This window comes from Lonchura striata, chromosome 2 (genome assembly GCF_050655825.1).
Source record: "Lonchura striata isolate lonStrDom1 chromosome 2, ASM5065582v1, whole genome shotgun sequence".
Taxonomy (NCBI): Eukaryota; Metazoa; Chordata; class Aves; order Passeriformes; family Estrildidae; genus Lonchura; species Lonchura striata.
This window is the reverse complement of record NC_140704.1, coordinates 64,436,642-64,457,095: the sequence shown is the minus strand read 5'-3', so window position 1 is coordinate 64,457,095 and position 20,454 is coordinate 64,436,642. Positions and strand designations below refer to the sequence as shown.

The window sequence follows — 20,454 nt, the reverse complement described above, 5'->3', positions numbered from 1 at the left end:
ACAGCCTCCATTCAGGCGTTCGCAGGGAGCAGTGAGGTCTCTCCTGAGCCTGCTCTGCACCCGCAGCTCCCTCAAGCCGCTCCTCCCAGGAGCTGCCTTCCCGCTGCGGAGCCGTGCGCCCGTCCCCGCGGGCTCGGGGCGCGGGGCCGGGCGGAAGCGCGGCGGGGCCGGGCGGAAGCGCGGCGGGGCCGGGCGGAAGCGCGGCGGGGCCGGGCGGAAGCGCGGCGGGGCCGGGCGGAAGCGCGGCGGGGCCGGGCGGAAGCGCGGCGGGGCCGGGCGGAAGCGCGGCGGGGCCGGGCGGAAGCGCGGCGGGGCCCGCGGAGCGCCATGAGCGGGGCCGGGCCCGCGTCCCCCGCCCGCGGCGCCGACAGGAGGCGGGACCCGCCGGCCGCCGGGTCCCCGATCCAGCCCATCATAAAGGGTAAGGAGGGAGCGCTGTGGGCCCCGAGGTGCCGAGCCCGCTGTGTAACCCCGCGGCACGGGCCCCGGGAGCCCCAGGGCCGGGCCAGCTCTCCGGATCCCAGCGCCCTCCAGCCCTCAGCGTGTGCCGGGTCTGAAGCCGGACACCTGCGAGGCTTAGCTGGCTTTCGTCTCAGAGATGGAAACCAGCGTGGCTCTGTATTTTCTCGGGGAGCCGAGTCGGCCGCCGAGGACCTTGCCACGGGCATGGAGTTTCCTAGGAAGTTCTTGCTTTTGGTGTTGTTCACCCAAGTTTTGTCGTGGTTAATCCGTGCTCAGAAGCGTTTGGACTGGGTAGAGTGGCTTAGCCCATGCATTATTTACTGCAATCATGACTTTCCCGAATTTCTAAATAATCGTTCTGTACCATTCTGAACGCGGTAGGGTTCAGGGTGTTGAACAAACACAGGTGGGTGCAGCAGAGCCACGGGGCAGGTCCATCAGCTGGGGCAGGAGTGCACATCCTTTAGATGGCAGTGCCACCTGAAAGTCTTTTTTTGGGACTACATTGTCTACTTGAAACAGCATTTGCTATGCTCTCACAGTGCGTTTCAGTTCAGCAGCCTTTTTCTTCGTGACGTGAGCCTGTTTCTCCACATATCTTAAATAGTAAATACTCGTTTCCAAGACTAAATTTCAAGTCTGGCCCCAGAATACAAGAAAATGTTGACAGTTTTCCTTTGTAGTGAGGATTCCTCCTGTGTCTTGCTGCGGAAGACTCCCATACTTACTCTGTGTATCTCTGTTAAGCTGCAGCGTTTAGCTCTGGTCTTTTACCAGCACAGACAATCAGATATGGAAGCTGTACTGAAGAGGATTGAGCCAAAGGATGCTGAGGAAAGCATTCACAGAAAGGTGTCTTTGGCATCTGGAATACTGGTTCATTGTGTTTTATCTAAGCTGGCAGTTTGCTGGATACATAGGTCACCCTGCAATTTCTCTTCTGGTGCTCTTTGGTTTTGTATGAGCTTGGTGAGCAATAGTCCTTCCTTACACTGAGAAACAGTGTGCTGCCTGTGTTGTGTTGCTTGGTGTGAGAGTGAGAGAAAAACTGAAATTCTGGCTTTCATTAATTTTCTAGATGTTGGGGAAGTCTATTCAAGGCTGCTGGATCACCGACCAGTAATTCAGGGAGAAATACGTTACTTTGTTAAAGAATTTGAAGTAAGTATTTGTATCTTACTGGATGCTGGCAGGGTCTGAAACTTTGACAGCTTTAGTATCTTTTTAGATGTAATAGTAGGCACAGAACTACAGAACTGTCTTCAGAAGGGCTTGACGTCGATATTTTTTTTCCCAAAATAATACACCTGTAGTATACATCTGCATCTTTAGCAAACAAGGCAGTAATTTAGGTCTTTTTCTTTTAAAACTTTTGAAAATAAATGTGGATTTTTTTGGGGATTTTTTTCCTGCAGAAGACTGGCAAGAATTTTGATGGAGGAGAATAATGTAGTCCTAACATCTTAGAGAAGTCTGGTTGGTTCAAGGAAAGTATTGTTGGCCAGTGTAGGTTTGCATCTTTTTGAGATGCTACTTAATGCCTCAGCTCAATTCAGCTAGCACACTTGTATTTTTATTTTCTTTCATTTTCATTACACAAGGGAAAGCTATTACTATTGGAAGAGAAGAGGAACACTTTCTGCAAAGTAATAAAATCATTGGCTGCAAGTAAGGCTAAAGTACTGAATGTATGTCCAGTTTTGCCTGAAAAGTATAATTTGGTTTCCACAAGATGGCAGCAAAAGTTTAGAAAATTTTAATCCTATGCCAGCAAAAGGCTGTTTCTATATAGACTTTCTTTCTTACAGAATGTGGAATTTAAAAGTGTAACTGAAAATGCAGCTACACCTCAAAATACCAGTATGCAGACCTAATTTGAATGACATTAAAATGTCTTTCCCCCTCACCCCCCACAACCTAGATTGTAGCTTATTTTTCAAGCAGGTCTATTTTGTCTCTGCTGGTTTAGCAAAATATGGCTATGAAATAAACTCTCATCATATCTGTATCATATGGGCTTGAGAGTCATAAGAAGTTCTTTTCTCTTGCTTTCCCTAACTAGGCTGTAGGATGCAGTAAATTTTAAATGGAGTGACATTAAAACAGTAGTTTTAAATGTCATTCCACAGGAAGGAAAATATTAAATTCCTAGACAAAATTAGAACTTATATCTTTAGGTTGATAATTCATGTATTTGTCTCATTTCGCCTGAAGTCTTGTTCTGTTCTTAGACAAATATAATATATTCTTAGATCTTTTATTGAAATTTAGTTACTGGTTTATACTTTCATGGGGGGGAAAATAGCAAAGTAGAGGATTGTTTAAATTTTTGCAACTTAGAATTTCTTCTAAGTGAGCTTAGGACCACCAGCACCCAAAAATTCCACTTGTTTCTAACTTTGAGATATGGTCTTATCTTTTATGATTAGCACCTAGTGTGCAAGGAATGGAGATTTGCACTCAGGAAATCTGGAGTCTGTTTTATTAAGGAGTTTTGCTTGTCTTTGTTTCTGAAGTTTTAAAATGGGTGTGGTGATCCCTGTCTCCCACTTCATGTGATAGACTGTTTTTTGTTTATGCAGAGTTTTTATCTTAAGTAAAATGCTGGTGAAATTCAGAGTGGGGATAGTGCTGTGGCTTTAGAAAAATAGATTATTGTAAATTTAGACAATAAAACAAGATTATAATTAGAGTACTTGTAATTAATCATGATCAGTAGTGATCTAGAAGGGCTGCCCCTTTAGTCAACTGTGTTATATTAGTTTTTAGTCAATCTCATTGCTTTATTTCAGTTAAAACAATTTTCCTTGCATTGTTTTCACATCCTGCCATACTAAATGTGGAAGGTCAGACATCAAGCAAGCAGAATCACTACTATGTTATTTCTCAGTAACTTCATTTTTGAATTATAAAAATGAAATGCTTTCAAGCTCTCTTGCTCTCTGTTGTTTTAGAGATGCTGTAAATTATCTATACAAAACAGGACATTTTCCCCATGGTGTGTAAATAGTTAGTACTGTCTTTTCTCACAAGGGCCAGAGGAGTCATTCAAAAGATTTTTGTGATTTGATGTGGAGTATGGAACATTGCTCTCTTTTTTTTGGCAATTTTATTTATGTTGTTAAATAAGTAGAGCAACACTTCAGTAGACAATGGTGTAGTCTTTGAGATAAAGCTATTAGTTTCTCAGCTGGGAAACCATCTCTAATTTGTGAAGTGGAATTCCTTGCTAGCTACTCACTTTCTTTCATTTTTGTGGCAGGAAAAACGTGGCCTCCGAGAACTACGAGTACTTGAAAATCTCAAAAATACGATTTTTGAAACAAATGAACGTGTTCTTCCGAAGTGTGAGCAGGCAATGCAGGACAATTTGAGTGAAACCTTCAAGAGATGTAAGCAGATTGCTTCTTACTGCTCTTGACGCATCATTTTGAGGCATCAAAATTTAAATAGTTTGGATTCAAAGTATGATTTGTTAAAAAATTATCACACTTGGGTAATTTTCTATTCTTTATGTGCATTGTTCTCACTTCTGTACAACTTTAAAAGGAAAACAACAGGGATGTTTTCTGATACATAGTAGTCCAGCCAATCAGCTCTTGCTAAGATTATATTAAAGTTGTTTGTTGTTTAAGTAGAAGCTGTTTCAGCTCATTCTTTTCACTTGTAAATAGTGCTCCACATTGACTAAAGCCATGGACAATTTTCAGTTTCCTGGTTTGTTTGGAAGCAGGCTGTGATGTGAACTTCAAGTTTCTTAATTTTCCCACAGGAGTGCATAATACTGTCTACCTTAAATCACTTAAAACATAACTTCCTTCTGTATAGCTGTGAAATTTTATAGTATTATTATTATCAGTATTCAGTCACAAAGTAATAGTAATTGCATGCTAATCTTAGTTTCATCCTTATTAATATATTTCTTCACTGCTCAGATTTTAAAAGAATGTTTGAAATTTGTAGTAGTTTTTAAGTGGTTTGTTTTTTTTTTTTTCTTACTCATTTAGCAGGATGACTTCTTCAAAAGAGATTTGGGTACACAGCTTTAGCTGTGAAATTTATGCAGTTGAAACTCTGGGTTTTGTTACAATTTATGTGTGGCATGTTGTATAAGCATTTAATTTCCTGTAACTTATTTATATGGCATCTGGCATTTGCAGAATAGTAAATGGTAGATGGTGCTTTACACACCAAAAGGATTGCAGGAAAACATTGAAACTTAAAATTTAGTCATGCAAATAAGGCGCCCTCATACCATCTAACTGGGGTGAACCTTTGATTCTGCTCCCTGACTTTCTCATGGCCAGCTGTGCAGTACATCTTCAGTAATAGAATCCCAGAATAGTTGAGGTGGGAAGGGATCTCTGCAGGTCATGTCCAACTTCTATGTTCAAGCAGCAGCAGCTTGAGCTAGTTGTCCAGGACTGCATCCAGTTGCTGCTTGGGAAGTTAGTGTATTTAATTCTGTGTTAAAATTAAGTGTTAAATAAGTTATGGAGGGGAGGAAGTGTGTGGCAATACAGTTCCTGTTTCCACTGACAAGTTTTCCCAGGCTTAGTCTGGGAGAGAAGAGATGGACTTCAGCATAAAGATGTTGTATATATGGAGTCTATACAGAGCTGATGGGGGAAAAATAAAGAAAAAAAACCACAACTAACTTAGGAGTTAGAGTTTAATCACCTGTTTCTACTTACTGACTTGAGAGTGGTTTTTGATGTCTGCTGAGGTGCTGAGTGGTGCACTCCAGCTCATCAGCAGCACTAAGAGTATGGGCACAAGAGGACCTCACTGTCTTCCTGCTTTTGGCTTCTAGAACATACAGAGGTTGAACTCTGCAATAAGCCTGCTTACTTTTATAAGTGTTAAAGTTGTAAGTGTAAAGCATTTTCTGCAAGTGCAGTTGACTCTGGCAGAGTTAAGTGACAGAGTGAGATATAATCTTCACCTTGCAACAGCCTTGCATCTTATAAATCCCTTTCAGGTGAGTTTCTTTGATTTCCAACAGCAGACTGATCTACTGCAATTTGTTGTTTCAGTGCAAGCTGCCAATGATATGATCCATAGACTCCAAGAGAGGGAGTGTGAAACAAGAAAGGTAAAGTATGGATGGATAAATTTTTATTTTGTGATCCAAGAGTCTTGTGCTTCACAGCAAGTTTGGCTGCCTTAAGTATAGCAAACTTAAAAACATAATTTTCTATACCTTATATACTGGCAGCAAAACTTCTTTTGGGGTGATTTCTGCACTTAGAAAATGCTCACTGCAAAGTTAATGGATCTAGCTAACTCCTTCTACAATCTCCTGATATATGGAAACTATTTTTTTTCCTTTGCTTTATTTTTCCTCCTAGCTCAGACTATAACATTTGTAATATACAGGGAAAACTTAAATATAAAAAAAGCTTATTTTCTGTGGAACAAAAAACATCTACCAACCTACCAGAATGGAAATGTAAATCTTTCCTAGTTAGCTGAGAACATTGACCATATTATATATGTTGCTTGTTGAAAAGGAAGTGTTTTTTTTCACTTGAGGATGGGTTATTTAATGAAGAGGTATATTATAGGAACATGCGAATCATTGGAACCTTTTCAGTTGGCTACACTTTGCTTATTTGAAATACATGTGCTTTGAATCTAAAACCTGGAAAATTATACAAGAAATTAGTTTAATGTATTCCAATTACTACTTCTTTATTATAATCCTGTGTTATCTCTTTACTTGCAAAATGCTGTTGATTATAATTTAGTTCAGGAAAAACCAAAGACATTTCCATGGCCATCAAGCAAAACAGGCTGTGCATTCATGGTTGTAAGCTGATAGTCATGTTTTTCTTTCCTTTTTTGCAACTGATGAAGATGGGCAGTTGCAATTGAATACTGGTACTGGGCAACACACACGTCTGAGCACTGACAGAGTTTGCTTGTGTCTGACACTAGAGTAGATACTCAGAGGTAGGAATTTCTTACAGTTCTGCTACTGTTTGTTTGAAGTAAAACTTTAATAAGAAATTTATAACTTAGAAGATGAACGGTCATTTAGTAAGAATGGTGACTGTTCTTTTTAAAAATTATTAGCTGTATGGTTCCAGTATTATTTTTTTTTAATATGTAGTGGAAGAGTAGTTATAGGTATCCAGGAATCGTAGCATTTCTTAATGTTTGCCTAGTACAACTTTCTGGCTTGAAACTTTCCAAATAAGAGTAGTAACATGTAGGTAACTTTTTAAAAAATAAAGGTAACAGTTGTCATTGTAGTGCAGCCACTTGAGGAGAAATACCTTTTCCTTACTTTTCTGAAATGATGTGTTCTGAAAAAATAATGAGATTTTGGCCTGATGTAGCATCAGGCTTGGTTAGGTGATGTGTAATTGCCTCAAAAAGTGTTTGAAACACCAATGTTTCAAAACCTGTTAATACAAAGTAGTGTATCAGTCAAACTGTTAGTGGGCACTAGTGTATCTTCTCAGGTGATGTTACTGTATCGGGTACAAACAAAATGGATCTTGGCATAATGTTGTTAAAGTGTATCAAAGGCTGCACTGAAAAAAGTCGTGTATTTAGCCCATGCTGTGTGATCTTGAAGAACAGCAGAGAGTGTGTAAGAATATATAAATGGGTTCCCAGTGCCATTAGTTGACAAAAATACCACACATGAGAAATAGTCATTGTTGATATACTGAAAAGGAGAGGGGCTAAAAAAAGAAGGATTAATCCTCTGTTTTGCTGGGAGATGGAGCGAACGGAAGAACAACTGCCTAGATTTGTTTTGGCTTCTACACTTGTAATATAAAGGGGCCAGATGGTCAACACAGCTTGCAAGCAATCCACAGAATTACATTGTGTTTTGTTATGTGCATTGGATGTGTGTATGATCTTTTTTTCTAGATATCTAGACTTTTTTTTTCCAACATAAGATAGTGAATGGAATTAGACTTAGCAGAAGCCAAGCAGTAGGAAAATATGAGGGGGAAAAATAACTCATTTCTAAAGGAAGACATTAATCGCAGTGAGAGCTACCTGGCTAAAGCAGAAACACTAGCTGCCAGTTCCAAAACATTTAATATCTCTGTTATTGTATTTTAAAGAAATAGCATCATCGCTAACACAATCACATTAATAATATTGCAGACATTTTACCACTTGTTTTGGATTGGCAATACAAAAATAAATGTTTTATTTTTAGTTTCCCCTTTCCATATGTTTTCTTGCTAGTTTCCAGATACTTTAACATTATGTAGCTCTCATTAACCCCCCTGTTTTACTATGGAAATGATTGTTAAAAGCTTCCTGTTTTCCTCCTGTCAGCTTCAGGCAGACAAGGTGATGGCTCGTGAGGAGAAGTGCATTGCCCACTGGGAGGAGTTCATGAAAGAACAACAGAACAAACGTGCGGAGGTGGATGAAGAGCACAGAAAAGCAATGGAGCGCCTCAAAGAGCAGTATTCTGAGATGGAGAAGGAACTGGCCAAATACGCTTCTTTTTAAGACCTTTTTCAATAATGCTGGATTTGTGCCATGCTCAGTTGCTTCTGACTTAAATTGAGGTTCTTTTGGAAAGCTGAAGCTAATAGAAAAAAGGAGAATTTCCTCTACAGGCTTGGTACAGGAGGAAAAGGTTTGCATACTTTCAACTTAAGTGCCTATCTATGCTTTTATGGTTGAGGGCAGGTGGAATGCCAGTATTTCTTTCTTTTTTGGAAGGTGGAACTGGAAATTGTGTGACTACATCAAGCTCAGGGAGTTGCAAACTGGAGTTCTCTCCCATCGGCAGAGTTTCATATAATTTGAGAAAACAGAGACTAATGTAATATCAACTATCCTGGTGTGCAGCCACAGCCCTTTCCCAAAAAGTAAGTTGATGGATTCCAGCCAGTGGTTAGCTGAGAATTCACTGGGAAAACTAAATTCTGCTTGTAGATTTCAAGAAAATAAACTTGTCTTATGGAATATTTTACTTTGAAGATTAACCAGTGAAAGATCTCAACAGAATTGTATTGCAATTCAAACTTTTGGGTTGAATGTTCCGTGTTATGAAGTAGAGTTGCAATTTGAATGGTTTTTGTTAACATAAAAATTGTAAGGTAAGCTTGGTCAACAGTTCCTTTTTTTTCTCCCTGTAAATGTCTCAGGCATCTCTTTTACTGTTCTAAGCAAAGCCAAAACAAGCCAAAAAAGTGATCATGAGAAGCATATCAGTCTTTGTATTAGCTTTGTAGCTAGTACAGTTTTACCTTAAATATTTGGCATGCTGTTGGTTTACTTAGGATAAGCTTGTCAGAACTTTATGAAGCAATTGAGGTAAGATTTTTGTTTCTTTATCAGCATAACAAATGAGCAGATTAGTGGTTAAATGCCTGTAGTACTGATCTGTTTTCTTACCAATTTTTATAGTGTATATGAAATATGCTCCTGCACTGCTTTCCTTTATCCCAAACTTGCAGTTTCCAGCAGTGTAACTGAAGAAGTAACTCAATCAGTTCATGAACCAAGGAAAATGAGACGTAGTACCTTAATGAAATTTGCTGCAAGCTAACCGTTAGTGCAGGAAATATCTTTCCATAATTTAGCTGGTGTCCAGTGTAGAATGGAAACAGGTAAAAATAAACAGAATTTACTCCCTTTACCTGTATTGCAGCAGTAATATACCAACAAGGGTTGCTTGTGTAGGTTTATGGCTTGGTTTCAAGGCTCCATTCCTGGCAGCATGTTGATAGTGTGATTAAAGTTAGTGGAGGAGATGGAATAAGTATCTGAGATTTCTTTCAATAACACTGAATTCCTGCCAAGCTGCTCTGCCTGCTACCGTGGGCCCAACAGCTTCATCAATCATCATTGTGCATCTGGACTGAGAAGATGATTTGCCAGCACCGGGGCACACTGGAATGTTGTTAATTCTCTTTTCTGAATGGAAAAAACCTAGATGTCTCAAAAGGATCCCACACATGAAAAATAGGAAAGCCTCTTTTTTTAACAACTCCTGTCTGAATAGAGAGTGACTTCTGTAGTATTTCTCAGCTTGTGTACCCGTGATGAATGTTGTAACTAAGTTCAGACTTCTCATTTAAAAAGAAAAAAATTAGTTCTTGCTTGTCTATAGAATTGGGTGTGGAATAGTTTTGTTTGGAGCACAGACTGGAAGTGGCGTCTCTTACTAGATTATTTGATGTATATGTGCTCAAAGCCCAAATATCTTTCTAACAAAATGCATTTAACTGCATTCTGAATTAATTTTTATTTTTGCACTGATAATTTTTATTAAGATTTAAATATCTAATTAACTGTGCACTGGACCTGTAGGTTTTAGGATTTCATCGATTTGAAGGTTCATAAGCAATGATGCAAGTGTTACAAGTTGGATATTCACTGGAAAATAAAGTGGTATTTCCAAAACCTGGGATGTGTGCTCCTGATTTTTTTGAAAGCTTCTTAAGTCCTAGCACTGAAAATGTGTTCCTCTTTCAGAATGTTTTATGCTGGAGATCATTTGAAAGTGCACTTCTTCAAAATGTGTCTACCCTCTTAGTCAATGTTATTCATTGTGGGTACTAAATGAAAATTATCTGTTCCTGAAATAATTTCATTTAGTAACTTTCACTTTTGCATGCTATGCTGTAGGTGCTTGGAAAAGCTTAATCGTCTTTGAAGCAACTTGCCGACATTTGTAGGAAAATCTATTTTTCTGTCCAAATGCTTAAAAAAATCTCAACCAATACCTGATGTGTCCAATACTAGCTCAGTATGCCTGACTCATAAAGGTTCCTATCTATAGCATTTTTTTATCAAAGTGGGACTATGGTCTGTCTGTGCACAATAGTCCTCCACAGTGAAACTTTCTTTGCAAAATTCCAGATTTTGTTATTCACAGTCTCACCTATTTAGGAGAAATAGAAATATCAATAGTTCAATAGTTGGTTTTATGCCATCAGTGCATAAAGGAAGTGTTTCACATTATACTTGCAATTTTACATGTCTGGATTCCATAGTTTTAAAAATCTTGAGGCTTTATTTTATCCCTGTTAAACCTGATAGAAGTTTGCATTGGATTCCAGTAGGAGTTGAAAAAAGTCCTCAGTGTTAACTTCTAGCATGAAAGTTGAGTTTTGCAGTCCTTTTTGTACCAGACTATGTGTATAACTTTTTGTTTAACTATTAGAGCTGCTTATTTTGCTGAAATGTTCTTCAGAACTGAAAGTGGGTTTAGATGTCATGTAACCACTGGAATATTTTCCTAGTCTTTCTGTTCTAATGAATACATATCAAGAAGCTGGTGTCTTCCTTGGAACTGCTGTATGAAATCTGCTCCTGCTTAGGAGCAATAACAAATTGAGGAACTGAAAAGGTTTTAAGGGTTTGGGGTTTCTTTATCTACCTTACATTAACAATGAACCTAAGTGCTGTTCTTCTTGGAATGTTTTATATCTAAGGCCTACCACATTGTTTTATTCCTAGGAATGAGGGACAATGCTGTTTTGTATGTTCTTCCTCTGCTTCTTTTCATGGTGACACTAGATAATACATTTTAAAGAAAAGGTAGATCATTACAACTGGAACATCGTATCTTCTCTGATAATTATGGATTGTTAGATCTTTCCTCAAAAAATATGGTGTTTTTTTCAGAAGTCAAACTATACAGCAGATACATGGCATAATCAGGCAATGAATTCAATCAGTCCACTGCTGAATTGAAAAATGCTGAATACAGTCTCAAGGGTGTGGATTCTGAGGTTGGCAGCAGTTCCCCAGCAGATGTCAGTGTAGTCTGGAGAAGGAGCATGAGGAAGTCAGGTTTTTATACGAGGTATGAAACTTAAATGCTGGTGTTCAGTTGTAACACAGTGTGTTGTGTAAGTAAAAGACATTTGATGGATGAAGCCACATACTTTATAACGTAAAGTGACACTACTTACCAGTGGCTGCTACAAGTGGTGTTTGCCCCATTAGAACAGGACACTTTTAAAATTATTTATGTAACGTGCTGATGTGAACAATGTTGTCTGCAGTTCTTCTGCATTCTAATTAAAATTTATTATCATCTCAGATTAGACTCAAATGTTGAACATTAAAACTTTCAAGAGCTGCATTCTAACTACTGTTGGTTTAGTGCATCAGGTTTTCTGGAGATTTGATGCAAATTTTAAGCTTATTGAAGGAGATTACACCATAAAAAGGAAATGGGCTCTTCTGCAAATAATTTTTTTGAACCAAATTACTTTACCACACATTTTTAAAACAGGCCAGTTATTTTAATTGCTTATGATGAAATTAACTTCTCAAAGTGTTTAAAGATGCAGTATGCCTGGTGCTGTTGGCCAAGCTTCTGGTCTGTGTGTCAAGGTGCAGCAGAATTTACAGGAAGATGGAATTGCAGCAGCTGTAGTAGGATGTTAATGATCACCACAACTTTCATAAATTCATAAATAGTTTTAATAGTCAAAGATTGTTCAAAAAATCCAAATAATGTAGACACTTAAAAGAGAAGGCAGAAGTCAAAAAGCATCAGAGTCTATTTTGAAGCAATTAACAAAGGGAGTTTTCTAGGGGTCGAAAGAAATCCTGTAAAATGCATTACTCCACATTCACATACCTTCCAGTTCTGCAGAGTGTACAGTTTTGCATGCAGTACCTTGGGGGTTCAATGTATAAGCAATGAGAAAAGTAGGAACAAATTTACTCAAGACAGTTGTGAGCATTAGAAAGAAGAAAACCTTGCAGAAGTCCTACTAGGGTGTAAAGCTTTAGCTTGGAAAGTCTGGGCTCAGGCTTGTACTTCCTAACTAGAAATCATGTAGAACTATCCAGCTAAGTTTCAGTTTGCCACCTTCTATGCTTTATCTGGGTCAAATCAGAACACAGGTGGTTCAGATTTTTGTTTAACCTCATTTTGTAGATGGTGAAGAAAAAGACAGTCCTTTCAAGATGAGCTTTCAAGACAACTGTACTGAAGGGTGAACAATACTGCATGTTAAAACTCTTAATTTATAAAACCCTGCATTTCCTCAGTCTTCCACTAATGACTCACTGGGTGGATACAAGGAGACCTGCAATTGAGTATATATATATATTGTATTATTATTCTTTTTTATCAGGCATTGCATTTGTGATGTAATAGAATTTAGTGGGAACCAAAGTACTATTTATGGCTTTTGCTTGGTACTCATTACTAACATTTTGAGATGGACATATTCTATAAATTTATCCTGCATTTCATGACATATGGTCCCAATATTCTTTAATCTAGGAAAAAAAACCCAAACCTTTGTTCTTGCTGCAGTAAATGTTGCAGGAACTGGATACGCATTTTTACTTGTCTTTGAATTGATTGTAAAATAAATTTGCCATCTTGATTTGGAAGGCCTGTGGGGTGGTCCCTAGTCAGTGCTTTCCCAAACTAGGACATGCAAGAACGCCTCTTGCTGCAACGTGTTCTAGAATGTGCACAGCACTTTTCAGTAGCTTTAGCCCTGCGAAATATAGTTCAGGATTGCTTGAGGTCATAGGAAGTCCTTTATGAGTGGACACAAGTTTGTCCTTTCCAGATGTTTTTAGCCCTCATTAAATAAATTCCGGTTCCTGAAAATCCCCTCTCCAGATGGCTCTAAATACGTTCCAATATTTACTATGTCAACTAGAAACCTTCTAAGCTGAATTACATAAATAGGAAATACTGTACATCCTTCCAATGATCTGAAAGAAAACTGGGCATCATTTATTTACTAAACTATGAATGTTCAAAATTGTAAAGCAGAATTACAGTAGTATGCCTAGGTAGCAGCTTGGTTTCAAACAACAATTACTTTTGGAATCCTAAGAAGGATTTAACTATCAAGCTGTCAAAGTCCTAAGGATTCAAAACTTTTTTTACAACAAGCAGCCTGCAATACATCACCAGAGTGGAAACATTTCCTGGAATTGAGAAGCACTTGAAGCTAACAGGACTGTGATACTTGTGTCTTGAGCAAGTTTAGAGATGCTCATTTTTATCAGCAAATGTGATTAATTTGTTGTCTAGGGCACCTTTACAGGATACAAATCCTGTGCAGATGCCTAGTGTAGGATAGCACCTTTCTCCCATTTTGTTTAACACTTTTTTGTGTACCATTGTATCCAGGACAAGTGGGCCTAATCACTGGCTACCATCTCTAGTCATAAAAAGACCCAAAAAACCAAAACACCAAATCTCAAAATATATACACATGTACTAAAAAAAAATAAATTTGGGGTGACCAGGTTGCATTGTGTTTTGAAACTTTATTGCAGCTGTGACTTGCAGATGGTACAGCAAATGCAATTTCCTTTAAAACATCCAGAAAGAGATAGAATATTATGTAATAAAGCTAATTATTGACATTTGTTTCTTAGCCAGATTTTGAGTTGGGGGGGGAAATGGACGATGCAGCCCATTACATCAGGTTGTTGTACAGTTTGTATTTGCCGCTGAGGTGGTCACCATCAGCACATGGTCACTAAATGCAAAAATCTTCCTTCAGTTTGTTTTCAGAGGATGCAAGCCCTCGAGAAATGTATGGTGGTCAATCTGAAGCATGGAAAGCCATAGCAGAGTTCCTGCATGCTGTCCCCTAGTCCTTAAACCCCTCTCCCTTAGAAGAAATAGTACACCCTTTCCAGGCCCAATTTTACTTCAATCAAAAATTAAATGGAAATTGAAAAACTCTGAAAATTTAACTGTGTTAACTTTTTTTTCTTTTGAAGTTTAACTGTGTTAAATTTTCACCATTATCTTTAGTCAAAATAAAGAAAGAGGCTCAAACTGAGCCCTTGTTCTTATAAGTCTCAGTCCTCATCATATTTTGCCTGTTGACACATCGCTGGACTAGGACCACATACCTCTGTGAGTAGGTTATCCAGCAGCCATTGTATCAATGCTACTGTAGCTCATTACCTCAGTGTGCTCCCTTTGAAAAGGCTGCCATAAAGAGAAACTTTAGCTGAAAACTATTTCCAAATAATTTTCACATGGTAAGGAATTATTCTTCATATATGATGTGATTTCCACGTGCACCTTCCTTATGCTTTCAAGTTCCCAGGCTGGTTTGTCCCACAGAATCCAATAAAGAAAGTGTAATTTCTCCCTAGGGTCTTTTCTGGTCATGCTTGATATCACTTAACATAATGAGCTTTTTGCTCTCACATCATAAAAGTTTTTGTTTGAAATGTCTTTTTTTTTTTTTTTTTTTTTTGTACTTCAACAAGAAGTGTTGCTTACATCCCTTCTAAAGAATGCTCTGAGTTATGTGAGATGTGGACATGTTGTCTGGGCCAACCCCTTATCTCTGCCAGATTCAAAAAGTCTGGTTCAGTACAGTGGCTTAGACTGCATGTTTTTATTGTGTTTTGTTTCTTTTAAAAATATGTATGTGTGTGTCTTGTTAAAAAACATTGCTGCCCCCATCTAGGAACAATGCAACACTCACATCATTTCCTGAAAGAATAGAGTTGGAAGGCAATTATCTACTCACCAAACAGGCTAAAACAACAGTTCCTGATATTCTTCTCAAATATTTCAACTTCCCAGGAATCCGGAAAAAATAATTCCATGAGACGGTGTTATGAATGAAGGTATGACATTTCAGTTTCCTTCACTTGGAATCAGACATCCAGAGGTAATAAATTACCATGTGCTTGGCACTGCTGGGAGGGGGGTCTGGCTGTGGCAAATTGTTTTCCTTCAGAGCAGGAACAATGAAGTGCTTTTACATCCTCCTTTGTCCAGTGACAGGCAAAGGCTTCTTTCTTAATGAGCTTTCATTAGCAATCACATGAATTGCACATAGAAGGAACAGGAACCTGATGGCAAAATACCTTTATCAAATCAAATTTATTTAGAGATAGAAAGGTACAATAAAGATATTGTTGTTCCATTTTATCTCTGTGAAGTAAAGCCAGTGACATGGTCTCAGAAATGTGCTGTACCAGGAAAACCTGGGAAAAAAATGTGTGGTGACAAAGCATTTTTATCTCTTTCTTATGCTCTTATATTTCAGTGAGTGTCATTTTTACCAGCATTATCTTGGTCCAGTTTCTGTCACTCAGAAATGACTGCATCTGCTTTCTGTGTTCATTTTATGCCTCTTCTTTTTGTTTTGTTTTATTAATGCTTTTAATCATAATAATTGTTTTTGCAGGTTAATCTTCAGCTTACTCATTAATTTGTATTCAAGTACGTCTGAGGGGATTGCAATTTGCACTGAATGATAGGCATTATATTGGCATATAAAAAAAAGAAATGCTGCTCCTGGGAAAAGAGTTGATGCTCTTGATCTTTGAAGAGCTTGTTTTACATGTTTAATAATCAAGCAAATGGAAAATACTTCTGAAAAGTGTGTGTTTGGATCCAAAATTAAGAATCTTAGGCAGCTCAGGGAACGTTGCACTATTAATTTGTGAAGTTATAATAAGGAAACTTCAAGTCAATGCACATCAAAAATCAAGCAGTATTAAACCAGAAGCCCTTAAATGAACTTATATCTGGATGGATACATTCTTGCATCTGGATGGAGTATGAAGAAAATATTCTTAAAAGGTATTGATTTTATTTAATTCAGAAGGGAGATAGTGCTGCTTTAATGGGAATATATAGATATCATGTAACCTTCCCTAGAGTTGTTTTTCTTTTCTTATTTCTTTGAGAGGGCTTGACAGAGCTCTACCAGCTCCAGGCCTGTGTGACATCACTTGTAGCATGGCAGCAGAGGCTGCAGAGTCTGTCTGGACTCAGCATCTGGAAGCACATTCAGCATTTACAAGGGATTGCTTGGCCAGAAAGACCTGGACTCAGCAGAGGGCTTTGCATGTCTCCTCGTTGTGTTGGTGCCAGGGAAAACAGGACAAAATCCTGCTCCCGCTGAAGCCTTTAGCAAAATTCACATGAACATCACTGCAGCTAGAATTTAGCTGGGGGCTTTGTAATCAGGCATGACTTCTTGAGGACAGAAGCAAGTAGTCTCTTTTTCAAATAATGACCTTGAACTCTGGTGAGCAAATCTGATTAATGTAATCACTGTTCTCATGCCACTGAATTTTATATCCATGCTATTTAGATCTTTGTCAAATTGAATCTCTTGTTGTAGGTTTTCAACTTAGCTATTTATTTCTCTTTTATGAAATAGTGAAGATGTGATCCCGTTTGCTGTATCAAGATTTAAGTAGTTCATCACAACTCAAAATTAGCTTTTTCCAAGCATTTAAAATTGGAAGGCATTTCATGAGTAATGAGGTCAAAGAACTTCAGCATGATTCATGGCTCATGCCACATTTTATGAATAGTAGGCTGGTTGTTAGTACCTGTGAAGGGTAGGTAATAAGAGTACCTTGTCTTTTACCCAAAATGTCACAACGGCTTTTACATGAACCAAAAAATAATAGAAGTTAAATTTAGTTTATTGTTAAGTAGATCTATCTTTTCCTACCTGATATCCCTGGATGAATAAACAGGCATGTATGAAGGTGAACTTCTTTCCATTTTGCCATCTCTACTCTTGCTCATAGTAAAGAGGTGATAAGCTAATGGTTTCCACAATTGTTTTGGTAGAGCCCTACATGTTTCACCTCCTGTCCTTTTTCACAAGTATGTGACTGCCATGGGACTTGATGCTCTGCTTTCCACCAGTGCTGTTCCTTTGGCTTTACTTCAGCCCATTGCCGAGTTGGCAGTGTAATACAAAAGGAGTAAAAGGCAGTAAATTATTTCTGTTCCTGGAGCACCATTAGTGGCCATTAAGCCAGTAACAGATGTTTAACTGAAAGGTCAGATAATTTACAATGTGAAACATTATTTTGGTTGCCACCTTTCACACTTAGAAGTATGTAGTTTACCTACCTAAAACTCAAAGTGTTTGCAGCCCTGTGTAATTAGCTAAAACCTGGGCTGAGAATCAGACCTTCACTCCATATGGGATCATAAGGAAGAAAAAGGAGGCAGAAAAAACAGTCCCAGAGAACTGAGTAAAGTGAAGAGTCCTTATGTCTTGGTATTCTATAATATCTATACTGATATTTTGAGAAGAAATTTAACTGAGCAATAAACAGCTAAAGATTAGATAAGAAGGCTCAAGTGTCATCTTGCTTGCAAAGTATATTTTAGAATATGTTGTCTGGGACCTTATGCAATCTATTATATACTTTATTTTTTAAAAAACATGGAATTATGGAATTTATTAGAGATGAGTGGAATTTATTGTTGTTATTTTAATGTCTGTAGAAAACAGGATTGTCACCTTTTCTTAGTGTGCAAGTATTTGAGTCATGAAGGCTCCAAATTTTTTTCTATAAAATTGAAAGGGAACGAAAAGGTCTCAAATTGTGTTTCTTTCTAACAGGTAAATTTAATTTGCATGCAAGCGTAGTAGCAGGGGGAGTTGTAGGGCTTTTTTATGGAGGGTGGTTCGTGAATATGCTGGTGGAATAGCTGTATTTTGTGCTAAGTATAATTTCTTGCTCCTGGGATCTGTGTAACTTCTGTGTAACTAAGGAAAACGAGAAAATCCAGACTGTAGAGACAGAAATACTACATAGATAAGGCATTGGCAGTTATGTTATTTTTATATATTTATTACTATTAAATGCTACAAAGAGAGAAGGGATGAAGGCTAATGCATATTCAGAACAAAACCCATTGATTTTGCATATTAAATGGATATTCATTTAATTTTTAGACCGGTGATTGAGCCAGCATTTAAGATAATTTTTAAAAAATTAAAATGGACTTTCTGGGGGCTGTTGTGTTGCCATCCGTGGCCGGATGCTTGGGCAGACTTTCCCCAATTAGCAGGTTGCATGCCCGTTCTGCTTGGCCAACTCCACAGTTTATGCATCCTACACGTTACCGCAGTCGAGACTCAAAACAGTAAACACCTCGGAACACCAAAAGTGCAAAAGCCAACTTATTTTTGTTGTTATTTTCTGTAATTATACCTGGGAGGACTGGAGAGTTTTAGCACATTTCTTCCCTCCCTTTTTTCTTTTTTTTTCCTCCTCTTTTATGACTTGGTTTTTGCATCCCATAAACTCTTGGCAATGGGTACAACAGCTGCCTTTGGACTTGCAGGAGATGAGGTCCTTGAGGACGTGCATGTTTTAGCAATGACCAGTCCCTTCTTTAACCATGCCAGGTGTTGTTGGTCTGACCAAGAGAGTGGCCATCGTCTGTACGGCCTCCTTGAGTGGTGTGAGACTCACCCTCAAGGGTTGCGTTCACTCCTGTGATTTCTCTCCTCTCCGTTCTATTCTGTGCTTGGTTTCCTAGTGAGCAATGATGCCCTCTGAGCTCTAACTTCAATCTTTTAACCACTTTTTTCCTCAACAAGCCTATATCAGGGATTGCACAGTTCTGGGTATTTTTCCTCTTATTTTTTTTCTTTCTTTAACATGAAAAGGGCAGTTTGGTTTACTTTATGGTAAAAGTATGAGGCTCTACAGCGGAAAAGGTGGGTACAAGTTGTTTTCATAGAGTTTAATTAAGGTTAATTGGAGTTCCCCCAAAGTTTATGCTGGTGCTGTCTAATGTTTGATTTGGAGGTAGGCACAAGCAGTGGGATCGTAAAATCAACACATACCCCAAAGAAATTACTCAGTCACATTTAGAAAGGAGGAGAAAGAAATGTGGAAGGAACTAACAAATATCAGGCAATCTGACATGATGATGAAGCTGCTATTGCAGTGTAATGTGATTTAGAGAACAATGTTGACTATTTGTATATACTGGATTTTAATTAATTGAAACCAGGTCAGAAAAGGACACAGATATGGCTGTGAAGAACAGAGAGAAAGGATCTTTCCATCATGCCATGTTGGCTGAAAAGCAGGGACATATATAGGAAATTAGGTAGTATTAAGAGAAGAATAGAGAACAGTACTAAAAATAAAATAATGTAAAACCTTGATATACAGTATGTACTTGGACTACTAAATACACTTTAGTCTGCTCCACTTCAGAAGGAATATGACTGAGAAGGGAAAAGGACAGCAAAAATTTAATGAAGTTTTGAGAGGTATGTATGTAGGGAGAAAGTTTCAGAGGCATGGTGTAGAGCCTGAAGTTTTTAATACAGTAAACAGCACAAAGTAAATCATAGATCTATTCATATTCCTTTATTATCCAAGAGTAGAGAAAAAAATTGATTACATCTATTTGACTGTTACAACTGATTAGAGAAATTGGTTTTTTTATATAACACACAATTGATTTGTTGTCCACACTGTAGGTTGTCACTGACCAACTGCTTTGTCAGTCAACTTTCTGGGAAAATTGTCCACGCTTCATCGAAGGACTCTGCTTAGGAAACTTTCCATTGGCTTTCTTGGCCTAATTTCTGTGTGACCTTTCCTAGCTCTTGAACACTATCCTTTGCACAACACTTTTTTAACACAGATGAAGGCATCTCATCAGACACCTGTCATAAGCTATGTGTTTTCTATGTATTTTAGTTCTTCAAACAATTTATTTCACAATATATATTGTGTAACAATTGCTGTCTAACTCTTAGGGAGTTCTAGGAATGAATTAACAAAAAATCTCACATTCTACTGGAAGTATGATGTATCCTTTTTCCTTTAAGGTTCCCATATCTTATTGACACCTCACTGTTTTCCTGGGTAGATAAACATTCATGTTCATTTTACAAAATTCTTGAAGAGGAGAATGTACATATCTGGTCATATCTGGTTTATTTCCAGTGTTAAACTTGTCAGTGAATTTGGGGCAGAAAGAATGAGCAGTGCAGTTGTTTGGGAATACCTTGTAGGAGGTGGGGTGACATTGGATCCTGCATGGCTTTGACAGGTACCCTGGGGGGAAACTAAATGACACATTGACTTGGGGGAGAGAGAGGACATGCTTCTGCTAGGAAAATACAAAGGATCCCAATTTTTTTTCCTCTATAAAGCAAGTATATCCATGCCATTAGAGTCACTTTTTAAGCTTTAAAATAAATTTACCACGTAAAGGTATTGAAAGACAAGATGGCTTCAGTC

The 20,454-nt window shown here is 38.1% G+C and overlaps 1 protein-coding gene across 1 annotated transcript; it reads left to right on the top strand.

The window, feature by feature from the left end:
- Window positions 1-319: 319 nt before the first annotated feature.
- Window positions 320-9,855, top strand: BLOC1S5 (biogenesis of lysosomal organelles complex 1 subunit 5). Its single transcript, XM_021534547.3, has 5 exons — window positions 320-421; window positions 1,541-1,623; window positions 3,725-3,854; window positions 5,499-5,557; window positions 7,771-9,855. Exons 1-5 carry the CDS (start codon window positions 328-330, stop codon window positions 7,948-7,950), a joined length of 546 nt encoding a protein of 181 aa, XP_021390222.3. The 5' UTR covers window positions 320-327; the 3' UTR covers window positions 7,951-9,855.
- The last annotated feature ends 10,599 nt before the right edge of the window (window positions 9,856-20,454 follow it).